A 20,250-nucleotide genomic window follows, 5' to 3' on the forward strand; every position below is an offset into this window, starting at 1 on the left:
ATATAAGCCCTACTCCAAAATAAGCCCTAGTTGGGTACTCAAACTAACAGTATCCTGAAACGGGGCTTGTGCAGCCCTATTTCAGGATTTGTAATTTGTATTGTCTGCTTGTGTTGCTCTATGCCCCGGCTAATTAAGTGAATTAATATTCACTCTCTTCCCCATCCAGAATCCCACCCACCACTCTGATCCCTGCACTCACACTTTATGCCTGCTGTACTGTATGATGATCGCGTCACACTCCTCTGTGGCTCTGAGTTTAGAGTGACAGCTGCATAGACATTACACACTGCTCTCCGATCAGGAGTGCCGCCGATGATTGCAGTGATCATGCTCTTGGCTAATTAAGTGAATGAACATGCAGCCTCCTCTCCCGCAATCCCGCCTTCCGCTCTGAGTCCTGCAGTCACCCGCACTCTGCCTGCTGTATTACCGGTACTGCCAGCCCGAGGATTGCATCGCAATCATTGGTGACTCTCCTCAGCTGAGTGTAACAACATGCATGCCTATACAGCTGTAAAGGCTGCTTTACAAGCTACGATTTAGCTGACGATATGTCGTCGGGGTCACGTTTTTCGTGACACACTTCCGTCATCGTTAGCGACGTCGTTGCGTGTGACACCTACATGCGGTGAAAATCGCTGATCGTTGACACGTCGTGCAGTTTCAAAATATTGTTCGTCGTTTGTAACGCAGCAGACATATTGCTACGTTTTGACACCCTGCCAACGACTAACAACATCCACATGACCGCCTTAGTCAAACAATATATCGCTGAATGATGTAGCGTCATTTGTGAGATGTGTACATGTGACCGCTACAAAACGACCTATGAGCGATCTCTGCAAATCGTAACAACGCTCTGGGCGTGTCACAGTGCTAATGAGATCTCTAGCGATATCATTGTGTGTAAAGCAGCCTTTACACTCACCTCAGGAGAGGCCCAGAGGATTGCAATACAATCCTGGTACAGTGATACAGTACAGCAGGCGTAGAGTGTAAGTGCAGGGTTCAGAGCGGTGGGTGGGGAAGCGGGTGAACCTGAATTCACTTAATTAAACTGCACCTGCTCACCACAATCATCGGCGGCGGCACTCCTGTTCTGAGAGTGCCAGCGTGTATTTCTATGCAGCTATCACTGTTAGCTGAGGAAAGATAATGAGGATTGTGGGGCAATCCACGGGCACTAACACAGCAGACAAATATGACACCCTTTGAAAGTAAGCCCTAGCGCATTTTTCAACACAGAAAACAATATAAGCCCCTGTCTAATTTTTGGGGAAACACAGGTTGTTCCACAGAGCTGCAAAATGGCATTTATGGATGTTTTTGAGACCACAGTATGCTTCCCATTGGATGCATACCCATTGGCTGCTATATTACGGCAAAACACTTTCATTATTATCTTTAATCACTTTACTCATTTGATTGTAATTTATGTTTGGAAGATATACAGTCATATGTAAAAGTTTGGGCACCCCTATTAATGTTAACCTTTTTTCTTTATAACAATTTGGGTTTTTGCAACAGCTATTTCCGTTTCATATATCTAATAACTGATGGACTGAGTAATATTTCTGGATTGAAATGAGGTTTATTGTACTAACAGAAAATGTGCAATCCGCATTTAAACAAAATTTGACCGGTGCAAAAGTATGGGCACCCTTATCAATTTCTTGATTTGAACACTCCTAACTACTTTTTACTGACTTACTAAAGCACTAAATTGGTTTTGTAACCTCATTGAGCTTTGAACTTCATAGGCAGGAGTATGCAATCATGAGAAAATGTATTTAAGGTGACCACATACAAGTAGTTCTGTTTGAATCTCCTATGAAGAGTGGCATCATGGGCTTCTCAAAACAACTCTCAAATAATCTGAAAACAAAGATTATTCAACATAGTTGTTCAGGGGAAGGATACAAAAAGTTGTCTGAGATTTAAACTGTCAGTTTCCACTATGAGGAAAATGGTAAGGAAATGGAAGAACACAGGTACAGTTCTTGTTAAGCCCAGCCGTGGCAGGCCAAGAAAAATATCAAAGGCAGAGAAGAAGAATGGCGAGAACAGTCAAGGACAATCCACAGACCACCTCCAAAGACCTGCAGCTTCATCTTGCTGCAGATGGTGTCAATGTGCATCAGTCAACAATACAGTGCACGTTGCACAAGGAGAAGCTGTATGGGAGAGTGATGCGAAAGAAGCCATTTCTGCAAGCACGCCACAAACCGAGTTGCCTGAGGTATGCAAAAGCACATTTGGACAAGCCAGTTACATTTTGGAAGAAGGTCATGTGGACTGATGAAACAAAGATTGAGTTGTTTGGTCATGCAAAAAGTCGTTATGCATGGAGGCAAAAAAACACGGCATTACAAGAAAAGCACTTGCTACCCACAGTAAAATTTTGTGGAGGTTCCATCATGCTTTGGGGCTGTGTGGCCAATGCCGACAACGGGAATCTTGTTAAAGTTGAGGGTCGCATGGATTCAACTCAGTATCAGCAGATTCTTGACAATAATGTGCAAGAATCAGTGACGAAGTTGAAATTACACAGGGGATGAATATTTCAGCAAGACAATGATCCAAAACACCGCTCCAAATCTACTCAGGCATTCATGCAGAGGAACAATTACAATGTTCTGGAATGGCCATCCCAGTCCCCAGACCTGAATATCATTGAACATCTGTGGGATAATTTGAAGCGTGCTGTCCATGCTCAGCGACCATCAAACTTAACTGAACTGGAATTGTTTTGTAAACAGGAATGGTCAAATATACCTTCATCCAGGATCCAGGAACTCATTAAAAGCTACAGGAAGCGACTAGAGGCTGTTATTTTTGCAAAAGGAGGATCTACAAAATATTAATGTCACTTTTATGTTGAGGTGCCCATACTTTTGCACCAGTCAAATTTTGTTTAAATGCGGATTGCACATTTTCTGTTAGTACAATAAACCTCATTTCAATCCAGAAATATTACTCAGTCCATCAGTTATTAGATATATGAAACTGAAATAGCTGTTGCAAAAAAAGAGAATTTTGTTTACTTACCGTAAATTCTTTTTCTTATAGTTCCGACATGGGAGACCCAGACCATGGGGTGTATAGCTTCTGCTTCCGGAGGACACACAAAGTACTACACTAAAAAGTGTAGCTCCTCCATCCGAGCATATACACCCCCTGGATGACCACATCTAGCCAGTTTAGTGCAAAAGCTGAAGGAGGACATCCACCCACAAGTAGAGAGAGTAAAACCCGGAATAACCGGAACCTCTGTCTACAACAACAGCCGGTGAAAACACACGGAACAAGAACTGCCAACAAGCAACAGGGAGGGTGCTGGGTCTCCCATTTCGGAACTATAAGAAAAAGAATTTACGGTAAGTAAACAAAATTCTCTTTTTCTTCATCGTTCCTTATGGGAGACCCAGACCATGGGAAGTCTCAAAGCAGTCCATGGGTGGGAAATAAACAGAAACTGAGAAGTAGGCAAAACCTAACTTCACAAATGGGCGACAGCCGCCTGAAGGATGCATCTGCCCAAGCTCGCATCTGCCGAAGCATGAGCATGCACTTGGTCGGGGTCAGAGTGGACTTGGGCAGATTGACAAGCCACCCGAATTGAACAAGCGTGGCGAGAGTGAGAGAGACACTTTGCTGACAGTCTGCACTGGATGAAGCCTTGACTAGAAGGTCGTCCAGGTAAGGAATCACTGCCAACCCCTGGAGGTGCAGAACCGCAACCACTGCTGCCATGACCTTGGTGAATACACGAGGGGCCGTGGCTAACCCGAAGGGGAGAACCACGAATTGGAAATGTTTCTCTCCGATTGCAAAACGTAGCCAACGCTGGTGTGAAACTGCAATTGGCACATGCAGATAGGCATCTCTGATGTCGATGGATGCTAGAAAATCTCCTTGGGTAATTGAGGCAATGACCGATCACAGAGATTCCATGCGAAAGTGCCGCACCTGAACATGCTTGTTGAGAAGCTTGAGATCCAGGATGGGCCGGAAGGAACCGTCCTTGTTGGGGACTAGGAAGAGGTTTGAGTAGAAACCTCTGAACCGTTCCCGGGCGGGAACCGGTACAATTACTCCGTTGGCCTGCAAGGAAGCCACGGCCTGAGAGAAGGCGGCGGCTTTGGAGCAGGGGGGAGTGGACAGAAAAAATCTGTTTGGCGGGCTGGAAGAAAATTCTATCCTGTAGCCGTGGGAGATTATATCCCGCACCCACTGATCGGAGACGTGTTGGAACCACACGTCGCCAAAGTGGGAGAGCCTGCCACCGACCAAGGACGTTGCTGGCGCAGCCAGATAGTCAAGAGGAGGCTGCCTTAGTGGCAGCGGCTTCTCCGCTCTTCTGAGGACGCGGCTTCGTGTGCCAGCTGGGTTTTCGATCCTTGGCTGAGTTATTGGACGAGGCTGAGGGCTTAGAGGATGACCAGTTAGAGGAACGAAACCTCGACTGGTTGCTGCCCTGGACAGGTTTCCTGGTTTTAGTTTGTGGCAAGGAAGTACTCTTCCCGCCAGTAGCTTCCTTAATAATTTCATCCAGTTGTTCAGCGAACAGCCGGGAACCAGCAAAGGGGAGCCCAGCAAGGTACTTCTTAGAAGAAGCGTCTGCTTTCCACTCTCGAAGCCACAAGATCCTGCGGATCGCGAGGGAATTAGCGGAAGCCACCGCTGTGCGGTGAGAAGCCTCCAGAATGGCAGACATGGCATAGGATGAAAAAGCCGAAGCCTGGGAAGTTAAGGCAACCATTTCGGGCATAGAGTCCCTGGTGAGGGAATGCATCTCCTCCAGAGAAGCAGAGACGGCCTTAAGAGCCCACACCGCTGCAAAAGACGGGGAGAACGAGGCCCCTGCCGCCTCATATACAGATTTGGCCAGAAGGTCAACCTGGCGGTCAGTGGGATCCTTAAGTGAGGTGCCATCGGCCACAGATACAACTGTCCGGGCTGAGATTCTAGACACCGGAGGATCTACCTTTGGTGAATGAGTCCACTCCTTGACCACCTCTGGTGGAAAGGGAAAACGTTCATCAGAACTACGCTTTGGGAAGCGTTTGTCAGGACAGGCCCTGGGCTTGGTCACAGTGGCCTGAAAACTGGAGTGGTTAAAAAACATACTCCTTGCTCTCTTAGGTGAGGTAAACTGGTGTTTTTCTACCAGAAAGGCTTGTTCCTCTGACACTGGTGGATTGAGGTCCAGTACGGAATTAATGGACGCAATCAAGTCACTAACATCCGCATCCCCTTCAGATAAATCAATGGGGTACATAGAGGTAGCGTCCGAGCCCACAGTAAAGGCATCCTCCTCGCCCTGCAATTCAGCTCGTGAATCAGAGCCGTGGGACGAGGAAGGAGAAGAGTACCTGCGTCTCCGTTTAGGAGGACGGGGTCCGGGAACAGATGAAAAATCCTCTGTGAGCTCTGCAGAGCGAGTCGGAGCAGCAGAGGCGCCCTGAGAAGGGGGCTGATGCATGGTCAGCAGAGTCCGGGACAGCTGTCCCATGGAGTCGGCAAAGGACTGGGAGATAGCTTTAGAAAACGATGCTACCCAAGCCGGGGGTTCAGCCACCGGGGCTGGAGCAGCCGGAGGGACCCCTGGGGAGACTCCAGGCTGAGGCACCACCATGTTAGAGCAGGCATCACAATGTGGATATGTGCTCGGTTCAGGCAGTATGAGCTTACATGCAGTGCATATAGAGTAAAGCCTTGCAGCCTTGCTCCTAGTGAGAGACATGCTGCTGAGGTGGAGGCTCTGCAGTAAAGAACACACTCCTTCAGAATGACCCCCAGAGAGTGTACAAGAAAGTCCACAACCAGAGGTTGTGGCTTACCAGACCGTTTTGTGTGCCCTCCGGATTCCACAGCTTGGACCCCCAGACAGATGCAGAGCTGCAGCAGCCAGCGCCGATCAGTGTGTAAACGCTGATAAAATGGCGCCGGAGTGAGGAGGGGGGCGGGGTTTAGTCCAAGAGTGGAAACCGGAGGGCCAAGGAGAAATACAGGGGAGGGAAACATCTCCTCAGAGAGGAGTGTCCTCCCCTGAGCTGAACGGCCGGTGGGCGGCGCCGCACTGTCCCCCTGCATGACTGACATGCAGGGGCAGTGAAAACGAAACTAGGCCGAAGTCGGGGCCTAAATTTTCTCATGCGGCCGACGAGCAGGCACCCTCGGCGCGGTTCTCAGGAGAAAACCAGAGAACCGGCCGGAAATCACAGCACAGTGACATAACACACTCTCCCCACAATAAATGCACAAGGGACCCTTCAATAACGTCTCAATACTTAGCTTATGAGACGCAGGGCCAGGTCCCTGAGGGGTGAGCGCTCCGTCCGGCAGGGTCCTGAAAGGGCTGCGGATGGAGACCGGTCTCCTGCAAAGCAGAGAGAACCGTGATGGCTCCCACTTCAAGCCAGAGCCCGAGGGATGGTGAAGGAGCGCGGCATGTAAGGCTCCAGCCTTGTAAATAAACCTTAACAGCACCGCTGACACAGTGGGGTGAGAAGGGACATGCCGGGAATCCAGCTTGGACCCGCTTTTCTTCCAACTCTTTGAAATCAAAAATCAGATGAGAATGCATGTGTGTGTGACCTCCTGAACACAAAGCATTGAACTGGCTAGATGTGGTCATCCAGGGGGTGTATATGCTCGGAGGGAGGAGCTACACTTTTTAGTGTAGTACTTTGTGTGTCCTCCGGAGGCAGAAGCTATACACCCCATGGTCTGGGTCTCCCATAAGGAACGATTAAGAAACAGAAATTGTTATAAAGAAAAAAGGTTAATATTAATAGGGGTGCCCAAACTTTTTCATATGACTGTACATGTCAGGTGCCCATTACTGCCATGATGATTAGATCCATACACATCATTGACATAAATGAGGCTTTTATCAGGACCCCATGGTTGGGCTGAGAATTGCTGCCATGACATGGCCCATAGAATTCAGCCGCTCTTTGGTTGTATGAATCTATAGCCTTTGGGTCTCTTTACACGGGCACATCAGTGATATAGCAAGTCAGTCAATCTATTACCAAGCATGAGGGTTTAATACAAGCGCTCCTTTGTGTGATCTTTTGTATCTACTCACATACAGTTCCATCACAAGTCACAGGCAGAAGCTTATTTATGTGAAATAATGTGCTAACAAGTAACAATAATTGTCAGCATACAAAATACGTGCAACCACAAGTGCAGAATTGTTCATAAAATACACTTACACGGTGACATAATCACCAGAACTAGTGACCCTATACACATTTACCAAAAATAGGCAGACCCTCTAAGCAAGTATACATGTGTATGATGGGGGAGGAACAGTGCGTAACAGAAGTTTTTAGTGGTATATTCTGCTGAATATGCCGCCTATTCTATTCTGGGGTTGGTAATTGGTCACTTTCCTTTGTCATTAATGTAACCTCAGGTGACACTGACATTTTTCTTTTTCAGTTCACAGTACAGAATTCTTGGACAGGTTCCAAATACAGATATATATTGTGATATAGAAGAATATGAGGAGGTATGGATGTTACTGTTTTGTCCACCCTTAAAGCAACAAGAACGGTCACTAGCTTATATTTAAAAGGGGTTATCTGTGACTTTTAATATTTTTTTATTGGGCTAAGAACTTACAGGCAGGTAGTTGCTAACTAATTGCCTATTCTGCCTGGCGCCAATATGTGTCATCTCCATGAATAATAGGCTGTTTCACTGGTCATTCTACGGTTTCCACTGGGGTCACATAGACAGCAGTATGTTCTCCTCTGTTCTGCTCTGAAGGGATGTTTCTGTCGATGTCCTGCTGATTGACAGCTGGCTCCCTGCTGACTAACTGTGGCGAGCCAGCTGTCAATCAGCAGAACATTAGCAGTGAACTGACACAGGGGAATCACCTGTAGGGATAGGCAGTTATTTTTGCATATGGAATTGCTAAGCTATTGGCTACCCCTTTAAAGGGACTTTGTCTTCAGGTTTTTGTTACCTTATCTGAGAGCAGTATAATGTAGAGGCAGAGACCCTGATTCCAGCGATGTGTCACTTACTGAGCTGTTTGCTGTAACTTTTTTTTATAAAATCAATGTTTTCTCTGCTGCAGATCTAGTAATTATGCAGAACTCCTGAATGTGCTGGACTACCTGGCAGCAGGCCAAGTAGTCCTCTAAAGCTCTACTGCTGTTTAAACAGTGATTTTCTCAAAAGCAGCCCAGTAAGTGACACATCGCTGGCATCAGGTTCTATGCCCTTACATTATGCTGCTTTCAGATTAGGTGCAAAAACCTGGTGACAGATTCTCTTATAATATTTCAAATTGTCTCATTTTTAGTGATGTTGCAAAAAAGATGTCATGGCTCTGTTGTACGTGTTCTGAATTTCATGGAGCTGTAATATGGCACTCATGGACATTCTTGAGACTCCACTATACTGTAGACCACCTATTTCATGCAAAACATTGTGCTTTATTGCATTGGATACCACATTATGGTAGTATCCTCCCTTATAAATACAACCTCCATAACACCGTGCTGTATAGTATTTATGACTCTGTAATACTTACTAAAAGGACTGAACATAAGAACTGAGACTGCCTGTCTGTTTTGGTAAAACTTTCACAAATATTCATTTTTATTATTTCTAGATTAAACAATACCCAGGAATAAAGATATTCCAAGCCAACACATCTTTATACTTTGCCAACAGCGATCTATATGTCTCTGCCCTAAAGAAAAAGGTAAACTATAGTGTGTTTGTGTGTGTGTGTGTGTGTGTGTGTGTGTGTGTTGGTGTGTGTGTGTGATAAAAATAAATATGTATAAAAATTTGTGAGGTAATAGAAAGTTGCTTTACAGCAAATATTTTATTGTGATTTTTTTTGTTGTTGTTGTTTTACAAGACTGGAATCGATCCTGGTGCAATATTGATTGCTAAGAAAAAGGCCATGAAGAGACATGCCAAGGAAATGAAGAAATCAACTAAAAGTGAAAGAAAAGCAGTTTTAAAGCTTGTAAGTCACTGATCTACCAGGATAGAGATTATTCCTACACACGTCTCAAGCAACCAGGAGGAATTAGAGGGGTGTTCCCAAAATTGAATCAACACCCTATCCTATGGTTAGGCTCACAGCGGTATTTTGCCGCAAAACCGGATCCGTTACAAATGTGTTTCAGTTCAATTAATTTCCAATGGAATCGAGGCAAGATGCGGTCAAATGCGGTTGCATGCGTCATACACAACCGCATGTGACCGCATCTTGTCGCGATTCCATTGGAAATGAATGGAACTGAAACGCATTTGTAACAGATCTGGTTTTGCCGCAAAATACCGCTGATGTGAGGTGAGCCTTAGTTGATACATTTCAGTTTTGGGAATACACATTTAGAAAGACCCTGTAGAAAAGTTAGCTTATACCTGCAGCCTGTCTTACTACAGGGGCATTTGACTAGTTGCCTTTTGGCAGCCACAATCATTGACATGTGGCCTTTCAAAGCCTCCAGTGCAAGCCTTACTGCTTATAAATACATTACATTTCTTTAACATATCGGATTGCAGGAACTGCAATGTGCAGGACTGTAAAATATTCTAGAATGTCTGATAGATTTGGAAGGGTTAAGAGGTGAATGTTCACAAGGTCCAGCATTCAATGTTATGAGTTTCTTGTCTATTTAGGGGCTGGAGATCTGTTTGTTTGTTTGTCTGTTTGTTTTTTTTCTGAGTAAAGGTACCGTCACACTAAGCAACATCGCTAGCAACATCGCTGCTGAGGCACAACTTGCTAGCGATGTTGCTGTGTGTGACATCCAGCAACAACCTGGCCCCTGCTGTGAGGTCGTTGGTTGTTGCTGAATGTCCTGGACCATTTTTTAGTTGTTGCTCTTCCGCTGTGAAGCACACATTGCTGTGTGTGACAGTGACAGAGCAACAACTAAATGTGCAGTGAGCAGGGAGCCAGCTTCTGCGGACGCTGGTAACCACGGTGAACAGTGGGTAACCAAGAAGCCCTTCCCTTGGTTACCCGATATTTACCTTCGTTACCAGCGTCCGCCGCTCTCAGCTGTCAGTGCCTGCTCTCTGCACACAAAGCTGGAGTACACATCGGGTAATTAACCCGATGTGTACTGTGGCTAAGAGTGCAGGGAACAGGGAGCCGGCACTGGCAGTGTGAGCGGCGGACGCTGGTAACGAAGGTAAATATCGGGTAACCAAGGGAAGGGCTTCTTGGTTACCCGATGTTTACCATGGTTACCAGTGTCCGCAGAAGCCGGCTCCCTGCTGCCTGCACACGTAGCAGAGTACACATCGGGTAATTAACTCGATGTGTACTGTGGCTAGGTGTGCAGGGAGCTAGCGCTACGCGGTGTGCGCTGGTAACCAAGGTAAATATCGGGTTGGTTACCCGATATTTACCTTAGTTACCAAGCGCAGCATGCTTCCACGTGTAGCGACGCTCCAGCGATCCATGCCAGGTCAGGTTGCTGGTGGAATCACTGGAGCGTCGCTTAGTGTGACATCTCACCAGCGACCTCCTAGCAACTTACCAGCGATCCCCATCAGGTTGTATCGTTGTTGGGATCGCTGGTAAGTTGTTTAGTGTGACTGGGCCTTAAAGTTCCAGTTTAGCTTCAGAGTTTATTGCTGATTTTTGTATTGTTTTCAATATGCAAATCTTAAAGGGAATGTGTCACCAGGTTTCTGCTCCCCTATCTGAGAGCAGCATAATGTAGAGACAGAGATCCTGATTCCAGCGATGTGTCACTTACACATCGCTGCTTGCTGTCATATTGATAAAATCACTATTTTCTCTGCTACAGATATAGCAGTTATTTGAATGTGGAGCTCTATAACCGCACACCAATGATTGTCAGCTTTCTATGTACAGTGTATATGGGCAGAGAGCTGCCAATCAGTGTTGGGGTTATACAGAGCTCATGAATATGCTGGACTACCTACCATCAGGCCTAGTAGTTCTCTAATGATAATTTCCTGCTGATTTAAACATTTTATCAAAACTACACCAAGTAGTTTGTTAATGATGATAATAATAATAATCTTTATTTCTATAGCGCCAACATATTCCGCAGCGCTTTACAATTCAGGAGGCTCATATACATAAACATATACAAACAAGTAACAATTATAGAAGATACAATATTTAAAGGGAAAAAAAAGGCAACCCTGCTCATGAGAGCTTACAATCTACAATGAGATGGGGGGGGGGGGGGGTCAAGGTACAAGTGCTTATCTACAATGACAATCCAGCCATCTCAAGGAAATGGGGGATAGATAATGGCTTCCTGGACCAGTTGGCCAGAACCTTGAGATGCATTTGGGTGCCATGGAGTTTGACGTGGGGTTATGTTCTGAGAAGTTGTAGAGGGATTAGGTGAAATTAGTTTGGCTAGGGAGTGTGATAGGCCGCCCTAAAGATGCATTTTTAGGGAGTGTCTAAAGCTGAGTAAGGGTATGTGCGCACTAGGCGTTTTTGCCGCGTTTTTTACCGCGTTTTTGTGCTGAAAACGCAGTGACATTGCTTCCCCAGCAATGTCAATGGATTTTCATAAGTGCTGTCCGCACGCAGCGTTTTTTTTTAGCTGCGTTTTTGTGGTGACCACAAAAACGCAGCATGTCAATTATTTCTGCGTTTTCCACTGCGTTTTTCACTCATTGAATTCAATGAGATGTTAAAAACGCAATGAAAAACGCATATAGCCGCGTTTCTATGACTAAAAACGCAGCTATAAACGCAAGGGGTGGGTACTACAGTGACGTGTACAGGAAGAGGATTCCTTCTGTTGGTAAACACAGAAGCATGAATCCTCCCGGTACCGTCACCGCTGCGTCCACCTCCCGTCCTGTGCTTGTCAGCTCCGTGCGGCGCCATGTCTGGGCGGGAGGTGGAGGCAGCGGCGAAAACCAAAGTGAACAGTAGAAAAAAAAAAAATGTCATATATACTCACCTGTCTGTAGGGTCCCGGTGCCATGCCCGCTCCCATCTCCTCCCGGTCCCGCCGCTCCGGGTGTGTGCAGTCTCCCCGGGGCAGGACCTTGCTTGCAGGACCTGGCGGTGGATCACCTGATGCAGTCACCTGACGCATCAGATGATCGTAGTCTCGCCGGCTTTTTCGCGCCCGGCCGGCTATCAGCTGATCCTGCCGTCAGGGGACTTCATCAGCTGATTACCGGCAGCTCCTGCAGCGATCGGACGGGATCAGACTCCTGTCCAATCGATCGCTGCAGGAGCTGCCAGTAATCAGCACATAAGTGAGTATTATTTTTTTTTTCTACTGATGCATCAGCTGATTGTATAATCGGCTTTTATACAATCAGCTGATGTGTGATGTGATTCAGGCACTTGATCCTGACACATCATCTGATCGCTTTGCCTTCCAGCAAACCGATCAGATGATATTGGATCCGGATTGGACGGCGCGGGACCCTGACCCAGGATTACTGCGGAGGGGGGGTTCTTTATTTCAATAAAGATGGAGTCACTAATTGTGTTGTGTTTTATTTCTAATAAAAATATTTTTCTGTGTGTTGTTTTTTTTTTTTTTTTATCATTACTAGAAATTCATGGTGGCCATGTCTAATATTGGCGTGACACCATGAATTTCGGGCTTAGGGCTAGCTGATAATATACAGCTAGCCCTAACTCCATTATTACCTAGCTAGCCACCCAGCTTCAGGGCAGCTGGAAGAGTTGGATACAGCGCCAGAAGATGGCGCTTCTATGAAAGCGCCATTTTCTAGGGTGGCTGCGGACTGCAATTCGCAGTGGGGGTGCCCAGAAATCTTGGGCACCCTGCACTGTGGATTCCAATCCCCAGCTGCCTAGTTGTACCCGGCTGGACTCAAAAATTAGGCAAAGCCCACGTCATTTTTTTTTTTTATTATTATTTCATGAAATTCATGAAATAATTAAAAAAAAAAAAAAGGGCTTCTCTATATTTTTGGTTCCCAGCCGGGTACAAATAGGCAGCTGGGGGTTGGGGGCAGCCCGTACCTGCCTGCTGTACCCGGCTAGCATACAAAAATATGGCGAAGCCCATGTCATTTTTTTTTTCTTTTTGGGCAAAAAACTGCATACAGTCCTGGATGGAGGATGCTGAGCCTTGTAGTTCTGCAGCTGCTGTCTGCTCTCCTGCATCTACTAGTGAATGGAGGATGCTGAGCCTTGTAGTTCTGCAGCTGCTGTCTGCTCTCCTGCATACAATGAACATTTTGAAGAAGGAAATGACATCAGACCTTTTTTTTTTTTTTCCATCAACAATCTTTAATGGCATTGTGCACTGATTAAAAACGCAGTGAGCAAAAACGCAGCAAAAAACGCACCAAATCGCGGCAAAAACGCATGCGTTTTTGCCGCGTTTTTTAGCCGCGGGTGCGTTTTTTGAGACAAAAACGCACATAAAAACGCAGCGTGAAAAAAACGCCTAGTGCGCACATACCCTAAGTTGTGATTTGTCCTAACTTCTTTGGGTAGAGCGTTCCAGAGGTTTGGATGATACATCTCTTGATTCACAATCTCTGTCTCAATATTATGCTGGTCTCAGATTTGGTGTAAAAAAAAAAACCCTCAAAATTAATCTAAAGGATAGATTTAAAAGTTGCAAATGGCTTGACACTCACAGATCAAGTGGACAGGGGTTCTGATGTCTGATGAGTAAGCAGTGAGTCCCCGCAATCATCCTGCAGGGGATAAGTCTCACTCTTGGGGCATCCTTCTTAACCCCTACATGACCTATGACCTATATTTAAGGCTATGACCTATGACCTATATTTATGTTTATGATCAGTCACACTCCGACGCTCTGATAAACAACGCAATCCGTTTGACGGATTCCATTGTTTCCCATAGACTTGTATGAGTGGCGGATTGTGACTGATGCCCTTACGTTGAGTCCGCCGCCTGACTGATCATTAGTGGAACGACTGATCGTCGGGCGGCAGGAACGCAGCATGTAACGTTTTTTGAGCAGCGGAATTATTTTGATTTCGCTGCGCATGCTCTCGGCAGCCGAACTATCAGCTGATCTGTGAGCGATCAACTGATCACCCAGCGGCCGGCTTCTGTGAGCGATCAGCTGATCTCCCGGCGGCCGTTTAATGAGAGCGATCAGCTAATCGTTCACAATAGCCGGTCGCCGGGAGATCATCTGATTGCTCTCAAAAGCCGGCGGCCGGCTATTGTGAACGATCAGCTGATCGCTCTCTCTCTCTTACGTTTTACAACAGAATCCGCTTTATGATGACAATGCATTCCAATTCTTGTCACCCGTTGTACAATGCATCAGTAACAAGCGTCAAGCAACGCATTTGACTAATGCAGAACAACGGAAATGTGAACCTAGCCTAAGTCATAGGTCATGTCCCTTCCTATAATGTGGGCTGGGACGCTGAACCCAATATTTTTCCCAGCACATGTCGGCTGATCTGATCAGCTGACATGTGCCTCTAACAGCCGTGGGTGTCTCAGAGATCCGGCCATAGATGTTTACTAATTAAATACCACTGTCAATGGGATTTAACATAAGCCGACGGAGAGCACGCCATTCACCTCCTCCATTGACGGCCACGTGATGAGATCACGGGGCGCCGATGGGTTTTCGTGGCAGCTGGGGGTCAGCTGATGTATGGCTGTTTTCTTTGTCGCTCCATTGGGAGACCCAGACAATTGGGGTGTATAGCTTCTGCCTCCGGAGGCCACACAAAGTATTACACTTTAAAAAGTGTAACCCCTCCCCTCTGCCTATACACCCTCCCGTGGACCACGGGCTCCTCAGTTTTAGGCTTTGTGTGGAAGGAGGCACACATCCACTCATGCATTCTCATAACTCGGTTGGAAGAAAAGAGGACCCCCCACGGGGTCCCCGGCATGTTCCCTTCTCACCCCACTATGTCGGCGGTGTTGTTAAGGTTGAGGTACCCATTGCGGGTACAAAGGCTGGAGCCACATGCCGTCTCCTTCACCATCCCTTATGCAGCTCTGGGAGAAGTGGGATCCTGAGCGGTCATCCATTTGCTGGGACCGTGCTCCATCCGCAGCCCCTGGTGGAACCTGCCGGACCGGAGCCTCTTCAACCCCAGGGACCGGGCCCTGCTACTTAAAGGTACTCTGTGTCCCCATTGGGGACTGTACAGGGAGCGCACCTTCTTCCCGGAAGCCGCGGTAGTCGTAAAACTGAGGAGGCAGGTGGACTTCCGCGCCGACCGGGCCTGCTTGTCGGGCGCGGCCTCAAATTTAGTCCCCGGCTTCACCGCGGCCTAGTCGCGAAAATCCCGCCCCTGGGCCTGCCTGTCAGGGGTAAGGGCGGGATTACCGACATGATGTCGGATGTGACGGCTGGAGCATCCTGCATGTCTTCCTCCCCCCTCACTGACCACTGTGGGGACCCCAGACGGTACCCATTGCGGGTACGGAGGCTGGAGCCACAGGCCGTCTCCTTCACCATCCCTTATGCGGCTGGGAGAAGTGGGATCCTGAGCGGTCATCCATTTGCTGGGACCGTGCTCCATCCGCAGCCCCTGGTGGAACCTGCCGGACCGGAGCCTCTTCAACCCCAGGGACCGGGCCCTGCTACTTAAAGGTACTCTGTGTCCCCATTGGGGACTGTACAGGGAGCGCACCTTCTTCCCGGAAGCCGCGGTAGTTGTAAAACTGAGGAGGCAGGTGGACTTCCGCGCTGACCGGGCCTGCTGGTCGGGCGCGGCCTCAAATTTAGTCCCCGGCTTCACCGCGGCCTAGTTGCGAAAATCCCGCCCCCGGGCCTGCCTGTCAGGGGTAAGGGCGGGATTACCGACATGACGTCGGATGTGAGGGCTGGAACATCCTGCATGTCTTCCTCCCCCCCTCACTGACCACTGTGGGGACCCCAGACTCCCGCTCTTTGCTGGCGCCGCCCTCGGCCCCACTCCTCCCCTGAGAGCTCCGGCGGCCATTTTCTGGCATTCTGCCGGTGGGTGCTTCTCAGGGGAGCTCAGGGTGACCACAGCACCCGGTGCTGGTCCACCTAGGGTGCCGGATACATATGTATATATTATATATATTTCTGTTCCGACAGACTGTATACCCTTTTTTCACATTTACCTTCAGTGGTCACTTTCCTAGGAGACAACAGCATGTCGTCCCAAGGAGCAAAGCTACTAAGGCACAGGTTTTTCTCGCGGTCTGTACCTCTTGTGGGGCTATGTTACCTGCGGGATCCACCTACCCTCACTGTGAGCAATGCTCGACTCCTGCCTCGCTTGCTCAGCCGGAGCCTCGGGCACTGGTGGGCCCCTCGGCTCATGTAGACCCCCCTGCTCCCCCTGAGCAGGCTGCAGGGACAGAGTCACCGGTGTTGGCCCTCAGTCATTTTCATATGAACAAATGGTCTTCTAAGCTCCTTGAGGCATTGCAGTCCAGACCGGACCTTTCACAGGCCCTGGCCCTGTTAGCTTGTCTCATCCAGGCCCCGCTTGGTTAGCGCCGCAGCGCGCTCCCAGGTTGAGCCCTAGGTCTCAGGCGGAGGACTCCTGCCCGGACCGCAGTCCAAGACCGGCTAAGCGGTCTCGCTGGGACTCTTCCCCAACTTCCTCACGCTGCTAGGGATCCCAGCTTGAGGACTCTCAGGAAGACGAGGCGGACGGGGGAGCTCAGGGCTCTGGCCCTGACTTCACCCGTAACCTTGATACTCCTGAGGGGGACGCCTTAGTAAATGATCTTATCTCATCCATCAACCAGGTGCTGGATCGCTCTCCTCCGCCTCCTCCTGTAGAGGAGTCAGCTTCTCAGCAGGAGAAACACCAGTTTCGGTTCCCCAAACGTACACACAATACGTTTTTTGATCACTCTAACTTCAGGGATGCTGTCCAGAAACCCGGAGCGGTCCCGGACAAGCGCTGGGTTAAACGTCACACTGACACGCGTTACCCCTTTCCATCTGAAGTCGTTAAGGGTTGGGCTCATTCTCCCAAGATGGATCCTCCAGTCTCCAAATTGGCTGCTAGGTCCGTTGTGTCTGTTGCAAATGGCTCATCCCTGAAGGATGCCACTGACAGACAGAGCTCTTGGTGAAGTCCATCTATGAGGCCACGGGCGCGTCTTTCGCCCCGGCCTTTGCAGCCGTGTGGGCTCTCCAAGCAATCTCGGCTTGTCTGAAGGAGTTTAATGCTGTCACATGGAATTTTGCTCCGCATGTTCCGTCTTTGACTCTCGGGCATCAGCCTTTTCGTCCTACGCCATGAACGCCGTCCTGGACTCCACTAGCCGCACGGCTGTAGCATATGCTAACTCCGTGGCAGTCCGCAGGGCCATGTGGCTGCGCGAATGGGAACCAGACTCGGCTTCAAAAAGGTTCTTAACTGGTTTGCCCTTTTCTGGCGACCGTTTATTTGGCGAACGATTGGATGATATTATTAAGGAATCCAAGGGAAAGGACTCCTCCTTACCCCAGTCCAAACCTAAGAGACCTCAGCAAAGAAAAATCCAATCGAGGTTTCGGTCCTTTCGTCCCTCCGCCAAGCCACATTCTTCTTCGTCCAACAGGCCGGAGAAAGGCCAGAGGAACTCATATGCGTGGCGGCCCACGTCACGACCCCAAAAGGCCGTAGGGGGCACTGCCTCCAAAACGGCCTCCTCATGACTCTCGGCCTCCCCTAGCCGCATCCTCGGTCGGTGGCAGGCTCTCCCGCTTTGGCGGCGCCTGGTGGCCACAAGTTCAAGACCGATGGGTGAGAGACATTCTGTCTCATGGTTACAGGATAGAGTTCAGTTCTCGTCCTGCGGCTCGTTTCTTCAGAACCTCTGGGCCCCTTCTCAGGTGGCGTGTCAAAAAAGCCTTGCCGTCGCTCTGGTGACTCTCCAGGGACAAACAGCTTTCTCTGCAGGCGGGGGTGCAATCACTTCTTCGGAGTCAGTCACACCCCTTAAGGCGCCTCATGCACTTCCTGGGGAAGATGGTTGCAGCTATGGAGGCAGTGCCGTTCGCCAACCAAGGCGGCACTCGCAGTCGTCAAGCCTTCCAGGAAGTCCGGCGGATTCTGCAGTGGGTGGAAACCACAGGCTCCACCATCTCCGCAGTTCACATCCCGGGCGTAGAAAACTGGGAAGCAGATTTTTTTCAGTCGTCAGGGCATGGACGCGGGGGAATGGTCTCTGCACCCAGAAGTGCTTCGAGAGATCCATCGCCGCTGGGGAACGCAGGACGTTGATCTCTCAAGGTCCCGGCCTTCATGGCACGGTCTCAGGATCACAGACCTCTGGCAGCGGACGCTTTAGTCCAGGATTGGTCGCAGTTTCGACTGCCTTATGTGTTTCCCCCTCTGGCGATGCTGCCCAGGGTACTACGCAGGTTCAGGTCCGACTGCCGTCGCGCCATTCTCGTCGCTCCAGACTGGCCGAGACGGTCGTGGTATCCGGATCTGTGGCATCTCACGGTGGGTCAACCGTGGGCACTTCTAGACCGCCCAGACTTGCTGTCACAAGGCCTGTTTTTTCCATCTGAATTCTGTGGCCCTCAACTTGACTAGGTGGCCATTGGTTCCTGACTCCTAGAGTCTTCAGGGTTATCTCAGGATGTCATTGCCACCATGAGACAAGCCAGGAAGCCAACGTCCGCCAAGATCTATTACAGGTCTTGGCAAGTCTTTCTATCCTGGTGCGTTGATAACGGCTTTCCTCCATGGCCGTTTGCCTTACCCACATTCCTTTCATTCCTACAATTTGGAATGGACAAGGGTTTGTCCCTCGGCTCTCTCTCTAGGGCCAAGTATCCACGCTCTCCGTGTTTTTCTTTCAAAAGCGTCTAGCCAGGCTTCCGCAGGTCCGCACGTTCCTGCAGGGGGTCTGCCACATGGTCCCACCTTACAAACGTCCGTTGGAACCCTGGGACCTTAGCAGAGTCCTGACGGCTCTTCAAAAGCCGCCTTTTGAGCTGCTGCGGGATGTCTCTCTCTCCCGTCTTTCGCAGAAGGTGGCCTTCCTGGTGGCAGTCACATCACTTCAGAGAGTGTCTGAGCTTGCAGCGCTGTCATGCAAGGCTCCCTTCCTGGTTTTCCACCAGGATAAGGTGGTTCTTCGTCCTGTCCCGGAATTTCTCTCTAAGGTGGTATCTCCTTTTCATCTAAATCAGGATATCTCCTTGCCTTCCTGTTGCCCTAATCCAATTCACCAGTGTGAAAAGGTTTTGCACTCTTTGGATCTAGTGAGAGCACTCCGGTTCTATGTGTCTCGCACGGCGCCCCTGCGCCGTTCAGATGCGCTTTTTGTCCTTGTCGCTGGCCAGCGTATGGACTCTCAGGCCTCCAAGTCAACCTTGGCTTGGTGGATCAAGGAACCGATTCTCGAGGCCTACCGTTCTTCTGGGCTTCCGCTCCCTTCAGGGCTGAAAGGCCATTCTACCAGAGCTGTAGGTGCGTCCTGGGCATTGCGGCACCGGGCGACGGTTCAGCAGGTGTGTCGGCAGCTACGTGGTCTAGTCTGCACACTTTCACGAAGCACTATCAAGTGCATACCTATGCTTCGGCAGACGCCAGTCTAGGTAGGCGAGTCCTTCAGACGGCGGTTGCCCACCTGTAAGAGGGGGCCGTTTTAGGCTTTTTATTGAGGTATTCTTTTACCCACCCAGGGACTGCTCTTGGACGTCCCAATTGTCTGGGTCTCCCAATGGAGCGACAAAGAAAAAGGGAATTTTGTTTACTTACCGTAAATTCCTTTTCTTCTAGCTCCTATTGGGAGACCCAGCACCCACCCCTGTGCCCTTTGGGCTGGTTGTTCTTTTGGGTTATGGTCTTCAGTTCTCCGAACATCCTTCGGATTGAATTTACCCTAGACCAATTTATAAGCTTCCTCCTTCCTTCTTTTGCACCAAAACTGAGGAGCCCGTGGTCCACGGGAGGGTGTATAGGCAGAGGGGAGGGGTTACACTTTTTAAAGTGTAATACTTTGTGTGGCCTCCGGAGGCAGAAGCTATACACCCCAATTGTCTGGGTCTCCCAATAGGAGCTAGAAGAAAAGGAATTTACGGTAAGTAAACAAAATTCCCTTTTTTATTTCTACCCTAACCTACTCTATCATCACCTATCCCTTGTAGACTGTGAGCCTTCGTGGGCAGGGACCTCTATCCTCCTGTACCAGTCTGTGCCTTGTATTGTCTATGATTATTGTACTTGTCCCTATTATACAGTGCCTACAAGTAGTATTCAACCCCCTGCAGATTTAGCAGGTTTACACATTCGGAATTAACTTGGCATTGTGACATTTGGACT

The 20,250-nt window shown here is 48.9% G+C and overlaps 1 protein-coding gene across 1 annotated transcript in view; it reads left to right on the forward strand.

Moving 5' to 3' along the window:
* Positions 1-20,250, forward strand: part of SLC26A5 (solute carrier family 26 member 5) — a 134,742-nt gene that overhangs the window by 85,373 nt on the left and 29,119 nt on the right. The window contains exons 14-16 of the mRNA XM_075345184.1: positions 7,459-7,528; positions 8,645-8,737; positions 8,900-9,010. Of these exons, the coding sequence (XP_075201299.1) occupies positions 7,459-7,528; positions 8,645-8,737; positions 8,900-9,010 (274 nt within the window). The remainder of the gene's footprint in view (positions 1-7,458; positions 7,529-8,644; positions 8,738-8,899; positions 9,011-20,250) is intronic.

This window comes from Anomaloglossus baeobatrachus, chromosome 4 (assembly GCF_048569485.1).
Source record: "Anomaloglossus baeobatrachus isolate aAnoBae1 chromosome 4, aAnoBae1.hap1, whole genome shotgun sequence".
Taxonomy (NCBI): domain Eukaryota; kingdom Metazoa; phylum Chordata; class Amphibia; order Anura; family Aromobatidae; genus Anomaloglossus; species Anomaloglossus baeobatrachus.